This window comes from Vanellus vanellus (genome assembly GCF_965231255.1).
Source record: "Vanellus vanellus genome assembly, chromosome: 1".
Classification (NCBI taxonomy): domain Eukaryota; kingdom Metazoa; phylum Chordata; class Aves; order Charadriiformes; family Charadriidae; genus Vanellus; species Vanellus vanellus.
The window spans coordinates 160,492,554-160,512,244 of record NC_138905.1 but is presented as its reverse complement, the minus strand read 5'-3'; the positions used below and the strand labels follow the sequence as shown (position 1 = coordinate 160,512,244).

At 37.1% G+C, this 19,691-nt stretch overlaps 1 protein-coding gene across 2 annotated transcripts in view; it reads left to right on the top strand.

Moving 5' to 3' along the window:
* Positions 1–19,691, top strand: part of TPP2 (tripeptidyl peptidase 2) — a 56,678-nt gene that overhangs the window by 34,167 nt on the left and 2,820 nt on the right. Inside the window, exons 23-28 of one of the 2 annotated variants that reach the window (XM_082481649.1) lie at positions 91–169; positions 2,083–2,121; positions 9,991–10,142; positions 10,237–10,333; positions 11,225–11,355; positions 12,663–12,870. In XM_082481649.1, coding sequence (XP_082337775.1) covers positions 91–169; positions 2,083–2,121; positions 9,991–10,142; positions 10,237–10,333; positions 11,225–11,355; positions 12,663–12,870 — 706 coding nt within the window. The remainder of the gene's footprint in view (positions 1–90; positions 170–2,082; positions 2,122–9,990; positions 10,143–10,236; positions 10,334–11,224; positions 11,356–12,662; positions 12,871–19,691) is intronic. The other variant, XM_082481650.1, reaches the window with a different exon arrangement.

The following is a 19,691-nucleotide window of genomic DNA, read 5'->3' as shown; positions in this document are numbered from 1 at the left end:
TTGCTTTTTCACTGTTTGGGCTGTTTATTGTAGTCCCCATGGAATATTAATGAACCTGGTTTTAACACTGAACTTTCTTTGTTTGACTAGAATACCTAAAGGAGCAGGACCAGGATGTTATCTTGCAGGAGCTCTTACACTGTCTAAAACAGAACTTGGAAAGAAAGCTGTGAGTATTTGAAATGGATGACGGCTTCTTTTTCTGAAACTTCTGAAGCGGGTAAATGGCATGCCAGGAAGTGCTGTCTTTAATGGTTTTAGCACCTTAAAAGAGCAGTAGATTTAGTAATATAACACATTTTAGTAGCAGTTGTTTCATTGTAAACTCAGAGTAAGTTCTAAGTAGTTCTATTTTTATTTTCATCGTATAATTTCAACTTCAATTACATTTTCTAAATTTTGAATTCTAATTTTTTCTGCTCTGAATCCTTGTATTTATAGAAGCGACTGCTTTTTTTGTTGGAGTGGAGCCTTTAAAAGTGATTTTGTGTAGTTGCATAGCTTAGTATAATTTTTGAATGAAAAATATGTGCATATATATTGGGTTTTGTGCATGTTGGTTCTCTAATAAACAGCTAGACTATTCCTTGCATGCATACAATTTTCAGCAAAATGTGTGCTTTCTTAACACCTACATGTTACTGTTACAAAATAGTAGGAATTTTGCTGACTCAAATGCATAAGCAGATATGCTTATGCACTCTGATGTGCTGCACACTGATGTTGTCAACCACTAATATGACTGTATGCTCCAACAGAATGATGGAAGATCTCTGTATGCGATGCTAGAAAAAAGCTGTAGGGTTTTTTTGTTCATAATGCAGCATCCTGTAAAAGCTGGTTTCTAAGTTTTATGAATCTGTAGTGCAACAACAATTATAGTAACCAGTTAACTCTTGTGTGTATCTGGTGCTAAGGTATGTAGAAGATTCCTTTACTATTTTTAAATAGAAGGCAAAGCTGAGAATAAATTTGAATAAATCCTGGTGAGTGTTAGTATTTAGAGATCTATGTCCATATATCACTAGATGTGGCTGAAGAACATGTATAAAACTAGAGTATGTTTTCCTAGAAAGTAAGTTTCTGTGAGTAGGTGGGCATATACCTTTAGATCTTGTTGAGTAGAAAAGTTAGTTCATTCAGTCTGATTTTGGTGTAGGTAGCATTTTTGGGGCATATTACATATAACTGCAGATTAGATAATGTCTGTCAGGAGAATTTATGTATCAATGAGGAAAAGCCCAGTAACTAAGAACTCTAAAATACTTAGTTTTGTGTTTCTTTGCGATTCCTGCAAGGTTGCAAGTATACTTTTATGAAATCCACGGTAAATCCATTACAGTAGTGTAGTATAGTTTCCCTAACTTCTGCACTTCCTTGAACTATTGGTTGTAATTCTCATCTATCTTATTTTAAAGCCAGACTAAGTGGTTATATACAGTGATTTCTGGAATGGGAAGTAGGAAATGGGTAGGTATTGCCTGTCAAATTTCATGTGATAAAGAATACTGAAGAACTTACACATAGAGAAATTCTAGCTGAGGCGTGTCTCATGTCATAGTCTAAGGCATAACTGTTACGGTCATATTTCACTGGAAAAAGGATGGTATCAGATAGCATTGGATACTTTCTGCTGCCTTCAGTGAACCTCAGTATGTACCAGGAGGCAAAAAAGGACTGGGCAGCAAAGTTGTCTCTAGGTCAGCAAGTGGATGCAACGTGAGGGGAAAATGTATCAAATTTCTGTATATTTATTATGAAATTGAAATATGACGCTAAACAGTCAAAATCTAAAATTACACTTTTGAGGCTGAATTTCTGTAACTTATTAATTTAAGCTAAGTGGTTAACAACACTTGCTTGTCTTACAGGAATAACAGACTGTATATGCAATAACACATTGTTTCGTTAATTTTAAAAACCTGAAAAGCGTGCTTTAAGAGCATGTTTGATCATAGATACGATTCTCTCAAAGTTTAAAAATCTGTAGGTTGAAAGTATAACCATAATTGTACAGAGAAGGTGTCTCCATCCTGTGTGGTGTGTGCATGTTTTCTTACGGTGTGTTATTCTAACTCCCAGGGGCAGTCTGCAGCAAAGCGACAAGGAAAATTTAAAAAGGTACTGAATGTTAGTTTTTGAAAAAGATATACTTAAGTCTTTTTGCATATGACTTAAAGAATTTGTCTACCAGTATTGGTTTTTAATTTGTCTCCTTCATCTACCTCCTTAGTCCTGAGTTATTTTACTTCAGCATCTTAAGTATGTCTACTGGTAGAATGACAAAACACTACTGTAATACAAAGCTGAGAGGCACCTGAGCATCCGGATACTTCTGCAATAAGTGCTGTAAAAATGCATGTGGTGATTAGTGGTCTGTAATTTTTCTTGTTATGAAATACTCAGGAATCTTCAGTGTTTGTGGTCAAGATTTTCTGTGGCAAATGTTTCTGCCTATTCTATTCTGTCTGCAAATTGAGAACTGAATATGAACCTAACACTGATGTAGAATTGAGTATCTAACTGTATAACGAGTCTACTGAATTGAGAGCTGGCTTCATTACAGTTGTAAAAAACATACTGTAGGAAGCATTTTTTTCTTATGAGGGATGGACTGGATTGAAAAGTCTCTCAATTCATGATTCTACTTAAATTGAGTATAACTCGTTATAGGCTAGGTTTATACAGTGATGTAGCAGGTAGTAGACTTCACAGAAATAATTTTGAAGCATGTGTAAGATGTTTTGGATGGGGAATGAGTGACTTTTAACATGGCAGTGTTTAATATTGTCCTTTCTCATTTTTATATTAGTTAATACAATATTCTGCCAGCAGTCAGAGACTGAAACAGTGTTTATAAAAAAATAAAACAAAAAACTACTTGAATAGGCTACCTTTATAAGGCTATTGTTTTTTGGTTTTTTTTTCCTGCTTTGTTCTTAACTTGTAAGGCTATTTACATTCTTTTGTTTTCAAGGTATGGTGTCCTGGAGTGACATGCAAATTAGTCAGGATTCTTGTTAGAAATAAGGCATGAAAATCATGAATAACACAGTTTCTTGCTGTAATCTGTTATTTTGTTAATAGTGAGCTGGTAACTGAGCCTGCTAACTTACTCTGGCCTTGGTGTAATAACTGTGGAAATGTGATTAGGCTTTACAAGAAGGATTTTAATGTATGTTACCGCAATTTTATTTTCATACTGCATCTCAAAATTATGCAGATCACTTTTAGAAGGATGATTTAAAATCCCATGTGAATGCATGGCTTCCTGATGAATAGGGTATAAAATCTTCACTAAATGAATCTCTAACAAGGGAGTTAAACTCTAATCATAATTTAATTTGCATAACAAATCCTGTTTAACAGATCCAAGAGATTGCACGTTGTTTTTGCTTTTGTTTTTAGAGCAGAGTTCAGATCTGAGCAGTATACCCACCCAAGCCAAAATAAATACTGTTCTTGATATTTCTACCTATTATTCATAGGAGGCATCAGTGTACTAGGAGCAAATAAATAAAACATAAGTGCATTTCAGAGCATTGATCCATAAGGGCTTCATTAATGAACACATTTTTCTGAGAATCCAACTCTGAGGGGTTCCTAGTTTACAAGTTTTGAATATTTATCCTGCCCTGTCATAAGTTTACATGCTGTTAAGTTTTCCAGCATGGGAAACATGCTTCTACTTTTCTTTTGTGATTCAGTCAGTCAAAAAGGTATGTGTAGGTTTTTCATATTTTTCACAGAGAAGTCCAGGCCCCCTTGTAGGATTAGGAGTGTGAATTTACAAGTCCCATGATTATTTTATGTGTGGTTTTGCTCTTATGCTGCTGACTAGTCTGTGGAACGCTTTTTTTTTTTTTTTTTAAACAAAAAAAAAAATTTTAGTCAAGGAGGGAGAAAACTTATTAGTTTGCGTCTATGTGCATGACGATGGCAGAAATCCAGGGTGGGCATTTCTGGCTGTTTGAAAGTACTTTTATGTTCACACAATGGCTGAGGCTGGAAGGGACCTCTCAAGGTCATCTGGTCTAACCCCACTGCTTGAGTAGGGCCTCCTAGAGCTAGTTCCCCAGGACCATGCCCCCAGGCAGCTTTTGAATATCTCCAAGGGTGGAGACTACACAACCTGTCTGGGCAACCTGTGCCCAGTGTTCAGTCTCCCCTGCTGTGAAAAAGTGTTTCCTGACATCCAGGGGGAATCTCTTGTGTTTGTGGCCATTGTCTCTTGTCCTGTCCTGGTTTGACACGACATCCTGTCACTGTGCACCACTGAAATGAGCCTGGATTTCTCTTTGCACCCTCCTTACAGGTATTTACACAGATTGATGAGATTCCCCCTCCACCCTCCAAATGCCTTCGCTTCTCTAGGCTGAACAGTTCCAGCTTTCTCAACCTTTCCTCATAGGAGAGATGCTCCAGTCCATTATCTTCGTGGACCTTGACTGGTACTTCCAGTACGTCCACATCTCTCTTGTACTGGGGACCTCAGAAATGGCTACAGTACTCGAGGTGTGGCCTCACCAGTGCAGAGTAAAGGAGAAGGATCACCTCTGCAACCTGATGGTAGTATGTCTAATGCAGCTCAGGATACCATTGGCCCTCTTTGTGGCAAGGGCACATTGCTGGCTTACATTCAAGCTGGTGTCCACCAGGACCTCTAGGTCCTTTCCTGCCAAACTGCTTTCCAGCTGGGTGACCCCCAGCATGTACTGGTGCATGAGTTTATTCTTCTCTGGTTGCAAGACTTTGCAGTTCTCCTTGATGAACTTCGTGAGGTTCCCGACAGCCCATTTCTGCAGTCTGTTAAGGTCCCTCTGGATGGCAGCACAAACCTCTGCTTGTATCAGCCACTCCTCCCAGTTTGGTGTCATCAGCAAACTTGCTGAGGGTGCACTCTACCCCATCATCCAGATCATTAATGATGTTAACACCACTAGTTACCGGCCTCCAACTGTGTGCTGCTGATCACCACCCTCTAGGCCCGGCCATTCAAAAGATTTCAATCCATCTGACTGCTCTTCCAGTCCATATTTCAACAGCTTCTTTGTTCTGCTTGACAGCAGTTTGAGGTTATGTCAGGAAATAGCAGCCTAATTTCCCAAAGAAGGTAGTTAATTTTTTTATAACTGGACAAAAATGTCAATGGGATCTTTCTACAGAATAAGCAGGTATCTTCGTTTTGCTAGACGCATACAGCAGAATCATATGCCTAATCCATAATTTTCTGCTCGAATAGCTATTCTGCGGAACTTTTTAAAAAAAAAAAAAAAAAAAATCCCCAAACTCACAACAAACCCCAAAACAGTCGTTGGGCATGAGTTTTTACTTAATGTCTTCCTCTCTTCAGTGAGTCTGGACTTAGGAGACAAAAAAAAAAAAAAAAAAAAAAAAAAACAACAAAAAAACCCCACTTTCTCTCTCACTTTCTCTCTGACTACTGAACCTGTGATATGTGTGAAGCTCAGAATTCAGTGATGTTTGTCCTTTGAATTGATCCCACTGAAGCAGAGAGTGCCATACTGTCGTGGCTCAGGAAGCTGATGTACCCTTAGAAGTGTCCTTGGTCCCTAATGGGGAGGCACGTGCTAAATAACCATGTGAAAAACAAATTGGTTCTATACACCTTTCTTCTTTCACAACCTAACTTTTGTAATGCAGTTACAATTTGATTATTTTTTCCCCCTTGTTTCCAAGTTTTGTTCTGAACATGGTTAGAATGAAAGCATTGACTTTTTCTGGTCTGTAAGAAGTATTTTTTGTTGGTTTACATAACACAGCTTTTGAACAGCAGTATGTAACAACTAGCTAAGGGATAGAAAATTTCTACGTTTTTCTCCCTACTCTGCCATCCTTTCCTCCAATTTGAAGCAAGAAATGCATTATGCAAATACTGATAACTACTAGTGGAAGACTAAAAAATACTATTGTGAAGTCAAATGTGAAAGGATTACTTCCTTTGAGCATCAAGACACTATCGCTGTTTAACCATGAGGCCTGCAAAAATAGGATGAAGTCCATGTCTGATTTAGTTTGGTGTAAGCCTAGCTGGTGACTTCAAGAAACTTCATTCGTTTTCAATTAAATAAGATTATTGCCATTAAAATAAGCAATGTTGCACAGATTGTATGGATCTTAAAATAGATACAGATTACATATGCACATTCAACGGTGTGTGTATGCAGATGTACATGGTCTTTATTAAATAGAAAACAAGACCAGGGATCTGTTCCTTTGAGGAGCTTTTTCCTGTGGTTAGTTTTGCTGTGAATACTTTAAAATACAAATAACAATAGTTCATATGTCTTTTTCTACATAAAGTACCAGATGTTGAATCATCAGACAAAAATCTAAATTTAAATCTTTAACCAAAATTAAGTTAACCGTTAATTAAGCTCTTTGAAAAGGTGACTGTTTTGAGGGTATTGTGCTTATTTATGTGTGCAGTTTTTAGTTAAAAGTATAAACTCACTGAGACGTACCAAACTGTGAACAGGGTGCACTGACCAAAGTGCATCTCCTATATGCTTCCAAAGTTTTGAATATTGTTTAATATTTTTAGAGGATAAACAAAGGGCAGCTTTCTCATTAATTTGAAAGTTTCCTTAAAGTCATTTTTCCAATGGATAATATGCTTTATCACTGCCTTTTTCTGTCTACAGCTCTGTATCTTTTCAGAGATATATATAGAATCAAGTCCAGTACACTTGTTAAAGGAGGAGCTGCTGCCTGAGCATTCACACACCATTCATGCTGTCACACACACGCTCTTGGGCGCGATTCCTCCTCCTTCAGGCTCTACCCTAGGTTTCCTGCAGCAGACTCTCAGGCATAAGATTTTATAAAATAATTAATTTAATTGAAAGATACAGCAGCAAGGACTGCCCAAGCTGGGTGCCCCCAAATAAAGGGATCCTGAACAAAGAAATCCCTGGGCTGTTAGACCTTTGCAATCTCTACTCCCACCCCTCACACACTGTCCATGCACTGTGCACGTGCCTTTCAGTCCAATTGTGATTTTTGGTCTGGGGTGTTCTAACTTCTTATTGGACTCTTTTTCTGTGTCCAGGCAGGCAGGCTCTCATCTTGTTGATTTGCAGTTTCAGCCGAGGGTTGGATCCTCCTTTTCTTCGGGTTTACACTCTTTGTGCACCTTGCTGGCAGAACATGGGGAACTGAACAGTCCCAGACTTGGGAAAAACACTACCAAAACATCAGTGTGATATCAACGTCTTCCCCATACTAAAAGACTAAACACAGCACTGTACCAGCTGCTGGGAAGATTGCCAAGAAAAAGAATTCTATCATGGCCTAAAGGCTTCAGCAAATCTAGCTACTCGTGCTAAGTTAAGCAAACAGCACAAATCACACGATATTATAATCCTAAGTAATTTATTCTAATTAAAACTTATTTATGCTAAACAACTAATATTGCTACTGTAGCAGTCCCGTTGCTGTGGAACAGTTAGAGTGAAATTTGAATAAGAAAACAGACTGAAGTGCTGAGTTGTGAAGAGTTGCTGTTCTCCTTAATCTCTAATGATGAATGTTTCTGTAATGGCAATGACAGTGTCATTTTGGGATCTTCTGGTATCTACAGGCTTGCCAAGTTTTATAAATAATGCTAGTGTTTATTGACACAGTAGAGAAAAGAAAGAAGCCTTCAGTCCATCTTATGGTTTTGTGATAGTTTAGTTCAATGTGATAAGCACCTAAACCTTAGTTATCCCATGAAATAAGTTTGATGTCTGTAGAGAAGAGTGTGCTTCTTTTTCTGTAAGCTCTTTTGAAAAAGGAAGGGTGCCTACATCTGAAGCTCCTTGTTTTCTTTCAGTGATCATAGCTTGTAATGCTTGCAGAATCTCATCAGCCAAAAAGTACCTGGGTGAGAGAATGGGGAGATGACTTTTTTTGTTGATGGCTTAGCTACATAGAATTAGTCTCTTAAATTAAGGTGTTCATCCACGATTTGTTAATCTAAGTATGCTTGGTTTGAAACTTAAACCATAGTAGAGCCTTCTCATATAGACAAGGCTTGAGAATGCAGAAGCCATTTAAATACATAACTCCAAATTTATGTTCGAAGTAAGATCAAAGAGGACTTTCAAGAAAGAAATCCTGAAATATTAGAAGGATATTTCTAGGAAGGCAGGTTTCTTTCTTAGGCAAATATTAGTCTTAATAGAGGACATCTTTTAAAAAAACACTGTAAACTACTGATTCAGATTTTTGTACTGAACTAACTTCTTAAGCATCTTAAAATGTTTGGTTTGCTTTAATGTACTATGTTGTTGTTTTCTACCATTCTAATTACCTTAGTCAGCCCTATACCATGTTCCTGACTTCTCTATCCTCCACTACGTGTGCTTGTCTCCATGACCTGTTTTGTCACGCTCTGGCCTAGGTCTTGCTGAAGTCTTATTTAGGTGTACTGCCTGGTCACGCGCTTCATAGTTGAAATGCACGTGTGCAGGATAGTTCCTGTGAAAGCTACACTTTAATGTAGATTAGTGATCTAAACTAGGTTTTAAAAAAAAAAAAAAAATACATAAATGTCAGTTTTGTAGTTCATCTGTGATTACATATTAAGTAGCTGGAAAAACTGTTTTAAGGCAATAGTGATGTGACTTTCTCTTACCAGTATTGTTTTCAGTAACCTATAGCAAGCTGCTAGTCTGTTTGAACTATCAGTTCGAATAAAATTCTTCTGCATCAATGTTCTTGAATAGTTTCAGAATTCTAGTGTTGAAGTCCATTATTTCAAGGTTATACATAGCAATTTCTAACAGTCACCTTTCTACTCACTGTTAAGTAACTTGAAATAACTCCATCTTGTGCACAAGATTTCATTTCATTATTGCAACACTGACTTGGTTTATGGGAAACATATTCCACAAATGTATTTTGGAATAAGTGGTATGAATAATTAAATTGCCACAGCAATTGAGCATACAACACAATATTTTGCACCATGTTGCAACAGAGTAATGGTGTCTAGAGGATATGAACTTAAGGGATCTCTGCAAAATATCCTTTATGTAAAATAACAGGACGTGCCCTCACTGTTTGGGGAGAGGCTTTTTAAAAAATTGCAACATTAAAACCAAACCCAGCAAAACAGCCTCCCCCAGAAATTGTGATGTTTTGGAAGCAGTGACTGAAATCTCATGCTGGCTTATTCGCAAATTTATGTAGAAATCATCTCGGGAAACAAACTTCAGAGCATGGTCTAAGATCAGTTAGGATTTTCCTTTTAAATAGCTGTAGCTGATTTTCTCTTGGTAAGTGTTGACTAGTGTAGCTTGAACTCAAACTATAGTAATATTTCTATGCTGGCTTACAGGGTTTAAAAAAAACTTGCTGTTGTGACTACTTAATTTTAGCACAGATACAGGTGAAACTGGAAATTCTGTAGCAGCAAACTGGAAAACAGTTGACTGTGGATACATCAACTAATTCAGTAGGCACGTGGATGAAATATTGTCTCAGGAGGAATTCGCTTGTGTATCCTATGGCATCATTCATGTTTATGCTACTGTGGTATTACTTTTTAGAATTCAGTCATCTTTATTCATTTGTATATTGCCAGATTTGTAGGATGGGATCTCTAACTGATTTTTTTTTTTTTTCCTTTTAACCAAGTTATTTGCTTTTTTATAAACAAACAAACAAAAAAACCCCATCCTTCTGATTCCCTAACTAATATTATATAAAATTATATGAATACAAAAATGTCAAACTTGCTAAGTTTTAGGGTTTCTTGTCTTATACCCAGTGTGCTGTTTTAATATTTACATCCTTGTATTGCTTAAAATAAAAAGTTAAAGCAGTCCCTGAATTCTTAATGACTAATACCTTTGCTCTCAGAATCCTTACTCAGTGTATGCGTAGCTCAGAGTAATTGGTTGCTATGATTTAGCTTTTATATAGCATCAGAAAAAAGTGTACTGTACCCCTCTCAGTATGTGTCTCTTTTCCCACCTCCAGGATGTCCTTACTGTTCACTATCATCTGATACCATCACCATCAAAGAGTAAAAATGGCAGCAAAGAGAAAGAAAGAGAACAGGAAAAAGAAAAAGATGTAAAAGAAGAATTTGCTGAAGCTTTAAGAGATCTAAAAATACAGTGGATGACCAAGTATGTCTGCTGTCATGACTACACAAACTATAAGCAACTGTGCCAAAAAATATCCAGAATCTGTATTTTCATGCTATGTCCTACTCTCTTCTAGGTTGGATACTACTGACATCTATAATGAGTTGAAAGAAGCATTTCCTAATCATCTTCCATTGTATGTTGCAAGACTTCATCAGCTGGATTCTGAAAAGGTTATTTAACGCTTTTTAAACTTGATTTGTCACAATACATCCATGCAGTCTAAATAACTGAATCTTTCTTTGTACGCATTTGGTCTTGAATTGACTGCCATAGCTATACCCAGTACTACAAAGCAGAAAGACCTAATTAGGTTGACAGTTGCTTCCCTGATTTACTTTATCCCATCGCAGAGTGAAAGAAAGTATGCCTGACTATAGTGTGTTTGCTTATCACTTACTCTTTGTAAGTTAAACACATTGTAAGTTTCCTTACTGGTTTAGGCTACAACAATATTATTCTTGAATGGTGTTTACTGAGACAAGCACACAACTCATTCTGCTACTCTACTGGATTGGTAATTTCTTCTAGCAGAATCACTCAAACAACTGAAGACAGTAACCCCTTGAAATAACACAGCTAAATCTACCATCTGCCATTGTCCTGAAAAATGAGAGCCATGAACAGAAAAGTTTACCTAGGTTTGCTTTTTTGTTTATCTTGAAGATAAACAGCTTTGTGTATATGTCTGTAACTTGAATATTTTTCTGTTTATTTGATTCTGACTTTATAATTATTTCTGAAATGAATAACTACTACCATTATTTAAGAGGATTAATTTGTCCTGAAAGGTGGTTTTCTTTCTGTAAATTGGATTTTGCATATACCCACCTCATATTTCACAGTCTGTTTTCAGTGAAATAGACTACATATCTGGGAAATCTTGATAATGTGGACTTCTTAACTTTTTTTTTTTAATAAAAAATTGGAGAAAGTGGAGAAAAGGACATGTTGAATTATTTAGTGTTATTTCTGCATACCTTTGCAATTATCCTAGTGTTAGTAGAATCAACAATCAAGTAATGTGATTTCATAGTGTTAAACACTTTTTTATTATTTTTTAGGAACGGATGAAAAGACTTGATGAAATTGTTGAAGCTGCAAATACTGTTATCTCTCATATTGATCAGACAGCATTAGCAGTATATTTTGCAATGAAGACTGATCCCAGGCCTGATGCAACTACTATAAAAAAGTACCTACCCAGTAAATAATTTTCTTGCATCCTATTTCTGTAATCTATGTATTTTGTCTCTGCTTCTGAGAAATTGAATTACTATAACCTTTTTGAATAACTTGTGTTATTTTGGGGGGCACAGGTAATTTCAAACTTGACTGCAAGATTATTTTCTTCCCTTATTATAGGAACACTTAAACCTGTGAATTTTTACTTAGAAACATTAAATAAAATAAACAAGGTTGCTTTCAGGGTTTAAATGTGTCAGAAAAATGGGGTCTTAAGTTTTTGTATCAAGCTTAATCTCAGATCAGAGGGAACACTAGAATCTCAATAGAGAGGTGTATGTTTTGAATGCTACCTCACTTTTCATAATACTTTGCAATTTTTTGGATCTGGATGTGAAGACAAATTGATAGCAGTCTAGGAAGTAACCGCTTGCAGGAGGTTTCATTCATGGAAGGCATGATGACCATACTTGTGCTTCAGAGTATTTTTCAGACCTGGGAGGGTTTTTTCTTTAGTTTTAGATTGTTCCTCTGAATTACCAGTATATGTCCTTAGGAAGACAGTATTTTGAAGGTGACACCCTAGTCTGGAGAATAACTGGTGGATTTCACAGTGTGTGGCATGGTGCTGTTTTAGTTGCAAATATAGCAGCAGATTTGAAGATAAGGCCCTTAAAAGGGGAGATGCATATTAGTTGATTACTTTAGATAAAATACTGCATTTCAGTTGTAAAACTAGTCTGTCTGTTCTAGCTGTCCCGAATATTTGTGTATAATTCTAGAATTGCTGATAGAAAAGCAAAGCTCTGACATAATAACCTTCATTCTAAGCATTTCTTGGTAAGTTGACCCATTAGGTCATGTGGTTGAATCTAACATCTGAAATTGAACACCAAATTCAGTGGTGCTTTAAATGGGTGCAGTTCCTTTGAAGTCAGCAGAATTGTATCTGCTTGTGTTAGTGGTGGATTTGTCTCTCTCTGTTTATAACGCCAAGGACTGTAAAGCTGTATTTTTAAATGCTGGCTTATTCAGTTTTAGAATCCTGAGTTGCCCTTGCCTTAAGACAGCAAAGGCATTTCAGACTTAGAAGAACGATTGAGCTTGTTTAATGCATGTTGTCTCTAGATAATTTTTTAGAATTAGTTTAATTTATAGTAAATAGCCATGCTTTAAAAATTATCTTTGTGTTTATTTTCATTTTGTATGTACTAACTGCTATAAACATTTTCGCTTAAACTCAGTACAGCACTGATTCTGTTCTTAATGAGGTACCTGCAAAATGTCTGTAATATTTTTCACGCTGTTTTTTTCTAGTGAAATGGAAAAACAGAAGACTACTTTAGTGGATGCACTTTGTCGAAAAGGAAGTGCACTGGCTGACCAGCTTCTTCATCTGCAGGCCCAAGAAGGGGCTGCTTCCAGTGATGCAGAAGGCAAAGATGAGGATCATGAGAGCTGCTCAGAAGCTTTGACCGAGACATTCTGGGAAACAACAAAATGGACTGATCTTTTTGACAGCAAGGTAAGAGAGCAGAGCAGATTTTTTTGTCTTTTGCATGTTGGGTTTTTTGGTAGTTTCTCCTGGAATTATGCACCGCCTTTGTGTGCACAGCCTCATACGTTCCTCCCTCCTACTTTTTCATGCTGTCCCCATATGTTGTGCTTCCTTAATGACCTTTTTCCACAGAGGTTTTGCCAAACCCTTCAAATCCATGGTAAGCCCATCTCTGTGCATGTGAATGTAGAGGTTAAGGGAAGGGTATAGAACAGTACCAGATTTCCATGGAAAAAAAAAAAGCTGCTTACTTTATTGAATTGCTTCTTTCTGTACCTTTCAGGGAACGTTTTTTGATTAACCTCTGCACTGTTCTAGCTGTACACAAAGTGTGCAGCATACTTACTCTGTTCAGTCCCGCATTCTGTAGCCTCTTCTACACTAAGGACAAGAGAAGTTTTGTGTTTTGCTGTCAATAATGTCTGTAGAGGTAAAGGAAGAAACCCTTGGAGATAATTACATATTTATTAGCGCAGATTTCAAGGTTCCTAATCCTGAGATTTAAGTTTTTAATTTTTTTTTTTAAGTTTTTCATTCAAAACTATTCCAGAAGAAAAAAAAGTATCAATTCTAGGTGGTTATGTAGCTTTTCATTTACATAGTTTATGACTTTGTATGTTTAACAGTTGAGTTACAGAGTATTAACTAGTTGCCACACTTAACTCTTGCATATGGCTGTGTTTTAGTGGAAGATGAAATGAACAGTGTATTTGTTTATAATTCAATTAAGTTGCCAAAGCACTTCAGCTAGTTAAAAAATTAATTTTAAAAATTGCTTAATTTCCTTGACAATAAATAATCTTCCCGGTAACAACTTGTGCTTTAGAGCATAACCTTCAGGAGACCTGAACAAGAAGGTTGATAGTGGTTACCCTCACTTCTGTTACGTATATATTCTTGTACGCCTAACTTCCACCCTGTTTATGCAGTATGTTTGTCTACTTTTCCCTCTTAGTTTTACTAATCAAATTGAAATCTAAACTGATTGACTGTCATGAGCCTTACACAGCTCGCTTCCCTGCATTGGGATGGGGAAGAGAATTGGCAATGTGAAAGTGAGACAACTCATGGGTTGAGATAGACAGTTCAATAGGTAAAGCAAAAGCTGCATATACAAGCAAAGCAAAACAAGGAATTCATTCACTAATTCCAGTCGGCCGGCAGGTGTTCAGCCATCTCCAGGAAAGCAGGGCTCCATCATGCATAACAGTTACTTGGGAAGACAAATGCCTTAACTCTGAACATTCTCCCCTTCTTCTTCCCCCATCTTTATATGCTGGGCGTGATGTCTTCTGGTATGGAATATCCCTTTGGTCAGTAGGGCTCAGCTGTCCCGGCTGTGTCCCCTCCCAGCTCCTTGTGCACCTGCAGCCCACTCGCTGGTGGGGCAGTGTGAGGAGCAGAAAAGGCCTTGATGCTGTGCAAGTGCTGCTCAGCAACAGCTAAAACATCCCCATGTTATCAACACTGTTTTCATCGCAAATCCAAAACATAGCCTGTAGGAGCTACTGTGAAGAAAATGAACTCTATCCCAACCAAAACCAGTACATTGAGGATACTTTTAGCGCAGAAACATTCTGGAGTGCTCTGGGTATTTTAAATGTGTGGCTTCTGAAAAGGGAGAAAACGAGCCTGGCATACTACATCCTAATGACCCCTGGGGTGCTTCTTTGTCCTGTGCCTTTCTGCAGCCTTTCTGTACTGTACCCATACCCTCACTTACCTAGCCCTGCCTGGCCCGCATGCAGTTTATCTTCGGTGTTCTCTTGCTGCTGGATGAATTGCCCTATATCAGTACAGTTACGATTACTAGTATAGGTAGTATTATGAGGGCCACAAAGATGATTAAGGGACTGGAGCATCTGTCGTATGAGGAGAGGCTGAGACTATTTACCCTGGAGAAGAGAAAGTTCAAGGAGTTTTTGTCTTTATGTATAGATATATGATGGGGGGAGTAAAGAAGATGGAGCCAGGCTCTTAATAGTGGTTCCCAGTGGCCCAACAAGATGCAGTGGGCACAAAGTAAAACACAGGAACTTCTACTTAAAAAGTTGGGGGTTTGTTTTTCTGTAGTTTTTTTTTCTGGGGGGGTGGGTTATTTGAGGTTTTTTACTGTGACAGTGATCAAACACTACAGTAGGTTGCCTGGAGAGGTGGTGAAGTCTCAGTCCTTGAAGGCAGTCAAAACCTAATCAGACATGATCCAGGGCAACCTGTTATAGGTGGCCCTGCTTTGAGCAGGGGTTTAGACTAAACCAGAGCTCCCTTCCTTCTCCAACCATTTTGTGCTTCAGAGACTGCTTGGCCAGTAATTTATGTAGCTGACTAGTTTCTGTGGGGGTTTTCTTCATGCTTTCTGTGATCTAGGAGCACGTATGTTGGTCAGTAATGATGTAGTGTTAGTTTTGCTAGCTATCAATTTAATATGATCACATGATGGATGTGTCCTGTCATCTCTCCCATAGTACTGTTCAGTAATTCTAATCCCAGCAGTACCTATAGATAAGGTTAAAAAAAAAAAAGTTTTGAAGAGAAACAAATACCTCCTGCTACTTAAACCTTTCATATGATTCTTGGAAGTGAGACTTGTAATTGTTTACATTTATACTTTTGAGGTTTTCTTTTTCTGGAAACTCTTTGAAAGGGATGAGGAGTGAGAATAATATGTCTTGGGCCTTGAAGAGATTTGGAATTTTGCTTTGAAAGGAGATAGTAGAGCACTTTAATGATTTTTCTTGATAACAGATTTGGAGAAGAGGACTCGGGCTAGTGTGAAGGGAGTTATTTTCAATTGAGAAAAAACTTTTTTGTTTTTTCTTTACTGCTTCCTAGAAGTTTTGTGCTTGCTGCTGTTCATATTCTTTCATTTCCTTTACTAACAGGTCTCATCTCCATCTAGTAGTTTTCTTAGGAACTGGCTGTAGTTACGTTGTTCAGACCAGCTGTTTCAGTTGTTAGCACTACAGTTTACAGCCAATGACTGAATGTTATTTGGTCATTTGAAATCATAAGCATATGATGAGGATCCAATTATGCTTTATTTGGCGTTTTTATAAGGGTCACTGTTAATGACTAAGACTACATAGGTATGATATGGCCTGACAAAAAAAGCATAAAAAAACAATTATATTCCTACTGTCTTTGTTGTAAACTGTGAGAATAGCTGTACACGTGTCATGGGCTGTAACTTTTCTTCAAAAATTAACTTAATACCTTACAGTACCTTCATTCAACCCACCTCTGCTAAACTGCATCTTATGTTCAAGCTGCCTGATCAGTATTCATTCATTTTTATTTATAACGGCGCACAAGTTTTGTAAGTGGGGTTGTGCTTAAAACTCTCTCATCTTCCTGTTTGAATAGAAATAACTGTCTTCTGCCCTAGAGATGGACCAATAGAACGTTTTAAATATCTGCAGTGGCCTTTGGTCTTCCTTCTTTGCAGTTTCTTCTGTCTATTTGGAAGAAAAAGTTGTATTAATCTCCACCTCAGTGTTGCATGCAATATGCTGTTGTACTTCTGGAATATTTTGCAATTTTAAAAACAAATTGAATAGCTTAGTGCAAATAATTTTATTTTGCAGACTGTTAGAGGAAAATCTGGAGTTTTGACCATTTAATGGGAACCATACTGTTCATGTAGCGTGCTTCTTTTGAGATGGGGAGTTTAGGAACTATGTTGAGGATTTAATTTTATAAAATAATGTTTAAGGCTTCAAAAGAGATGCTGTCAAAGAAACAAGTATTTTTGCTAGGGTAAGGGCAAAAGCATTGATTATGTTCTTCAGTCCAGATGACTTGTGCTTGGCAAAATTCACCTTGGTAGAAATTGAGTAATTATGGCATTGACGGCCTTTCTGTGATGCTACTCTGGACTGACTTAGACCGGACTGATAAAATGAAGTCTTGTGACTTGGCTCTATCACCTTACCTTGCATGACTTATTTGCCTTTTGGGGAATAGAAGAGGTTTGGAAGGAGGAAGGGTAAAGTGGAGTAGCGATATAGGATCAGGGATAGACCCTGTGTGAATGTCCTTCAAATGAGAGTCCTCAAGAGGCAGCCAGCTTATTCTAAAGCGCTGCATTGGAAATGAAAATCTGGAGCTGTTCCTGTGTGTGGACATGGCTTTGTGGCATTGGCATTTGAAAGATGAAACAACTGTGTGAGAAAGGATGGAAATAGGGCCTTTGACTACTGCCCTGATTTTTCAAGTGTATATATGGCTTTAAACAGAAACGTTTCTCTAAGTGTTTTTACTTCTAAGCTTCCCATAAGTCAAAGTTCCACCAGATGTCAACAATTGAAAGGCTAAGTAAATTTTTGAAAACAAAGAGACCATGTTTTCTTTTACGTTGGTTTTAAAGGTGAATCAGGAACATTATTACTTTTCTGTGTGTTTCTGCTCAGCCTCTAGTAAACCAAGCAGTATCACTTGTTTCGCCTCTTCTCTGCAGGTGTAGCACCTGTGTTGCCACAGTGCATTCCTGAGTTCCTTTGAATTGCCTGTTTTCCATTGAAGTATCATGCTTATCCCCATATTATAACAAGTATGTAGGGAAGCTGGTGCTGACTTTTGATAGTAAGTGCATTTGTTCGCACTTTCCGCTATTCTTGTTAGATCACTTGTCTCTGAAGGTTTATTTTAAATGAAATGTGAAAGAAAATATTTATGTCCCCAGTGTACACAAAAGCATTTCAAATAGTGCTTTAGGGGTTTTAGTAATGGAATATAAATTGTGCAATTTTTCTTTTACCTAGAACATAGCTTTCAAATTTGTAGGCCAAAACCCCAACTTTTAAACAAAACTGCTATAGGGACAGTAGTGGGATGTTACCTGTTTGTTACTAGGAGTGACTCATCTGTAGAATTTAATGCCCCTCAACCTTTAAAGTAGCTGTTGAGCATAAGCAAAAAGTCACGTTTAAAAACAAATAAAAGGCCCAGGCCTTTCCATCCTGTCTTTTAAACATCTTTAGCCTGGATTGTTCTTCATATTACTGTCTGCACTGGCAGATGCAGCTGTCTCTTCCAGCTGATCGTATTCAGTCACTGCCAAGAACTTGTTGCTGGATACTTGATTCGCTTAACTCCCCTCCCTCTCTTGAAAATATCATGAGTCAGGTTTTTTTATATGAATGTTGCTTTTATTTGTAATAGGCCAGTTGATAGAGCAGAGAGAAGTCAACAAGCATAGATAAGAAGCCTTAGGTTATTACCATAGATAGATGTACAGGAACCTGAAAACACTCATTTGCTGGTAATTATAAACACTACAACTTCAGTCTTGCTACAAGTGGTTGGAATATGTTATCTATAGGTTGTATCGCTTAACCTAGTATTTGTAAATGTAGATACATTTTAATCAACTGCTTAAATAATGAAGTAACTGATTATACAAGTCCGTTTTCCTTTTTATAGGTATCAGTATTAGGATATCAGAAAAGTTCAACTCGGTAGTTTAGTGTTGCTGGAGTCAAAAAGTGCGTTTTTTTTCAAGTGTGTTTTCAGGCTTTTAAATACTTCAGACCTGTAAATGTCTTGAGAGAGACTGTGTCGGCATTTTACTGTCCTAAATATGCATCTTTACATAGCCAGTGGGTATCTGTCTAACCATGATTGACCCCCCACACTATCCTAGAAGTACGCTTTGCCTTTTCTTATTACCCTTTGTTTGTCACTCTTTGGCCAATTTCTGGGCTATATCACTTGTTCTGTAAAAGCTAGCCTTAATTATATTTATTGAAATTATGAAATAATATCAAATACTTAGAATTCATTCCTATTCTTTCACCTAGCAACTGCTTTTAGATACTACAAATGGGTTTATTTGCTGTTTTTATACATTCAGATAGCAGCTGTTTTTTCTGTTACATTTTAATAGCACTCTGGTTTACATTTGGTTTATACATATCAAGGAATCATAATCTTCACTTCTATGGTATTGTAAAGCTTGCAATATTTTAATTATAAGGCTTAATTTGACCAATATGTGTACGAGTTATGAAGTTTTCTTACCTAACATTTTTAGCTTGTAAACCTATTCTGATTTTAAAGCATCTCATGCATTATTTTTAACTTCTGAAGTGCTAATGAACTTTTAGTAGTTATACTTAACTTGTATACAGTTGATCAGGGTTTTTTTCCAAGCACTAAGACAGAAATTATTGTCTTTTATCAAGAGCTCTTGGAGCATGGTTTTCAACCTTTTGGTCCAGCAGAGAACTTTTTTCTCATTTAGAAATACCCAAACTTTTATTTGGCCAGAGCAAGGGTGTTTCGTAAAATGCTTTGTTTTCTTGCCACAAAAACTCTAGGAAGCCCTGTTACGAAAGAAATGCTGTCAAGTGGCTTTCCTCCTGCCTTTATCACTGATGTTCAATAACCATTCAAAACTTACAGGGTCAGGTAAGAGCTTTCTTAATAGAGCAGTGACATTATTTCTGGTTAGCCTCCAATTTGTTATATTTGCTGAGAGTTCAAATGCATTTTTCATTTGATTTTTGTTTGGTTTTGGTTTTGTTTTGTGGTTCTATCATCTTTTACAGAAGGGATTTTTTTATTTATTTTTTTTTAAGTTTAACCAACTAAGTCTGCTAATGGATCCACTGAGCAGTTATTCAGAAGTGTTTGCTAATGTGTTTTGCTTTAGGAAAACATCCAAAATAATTGGATTGAGAATGCAGCATGCAAAGTATTTTTCCAATAGCAATATTTGGAAAATATATATGTGAATGGTGCTGTATGCTCATTGTTGCATATGTGTGTGTGTTTTGAGCTACAACAGC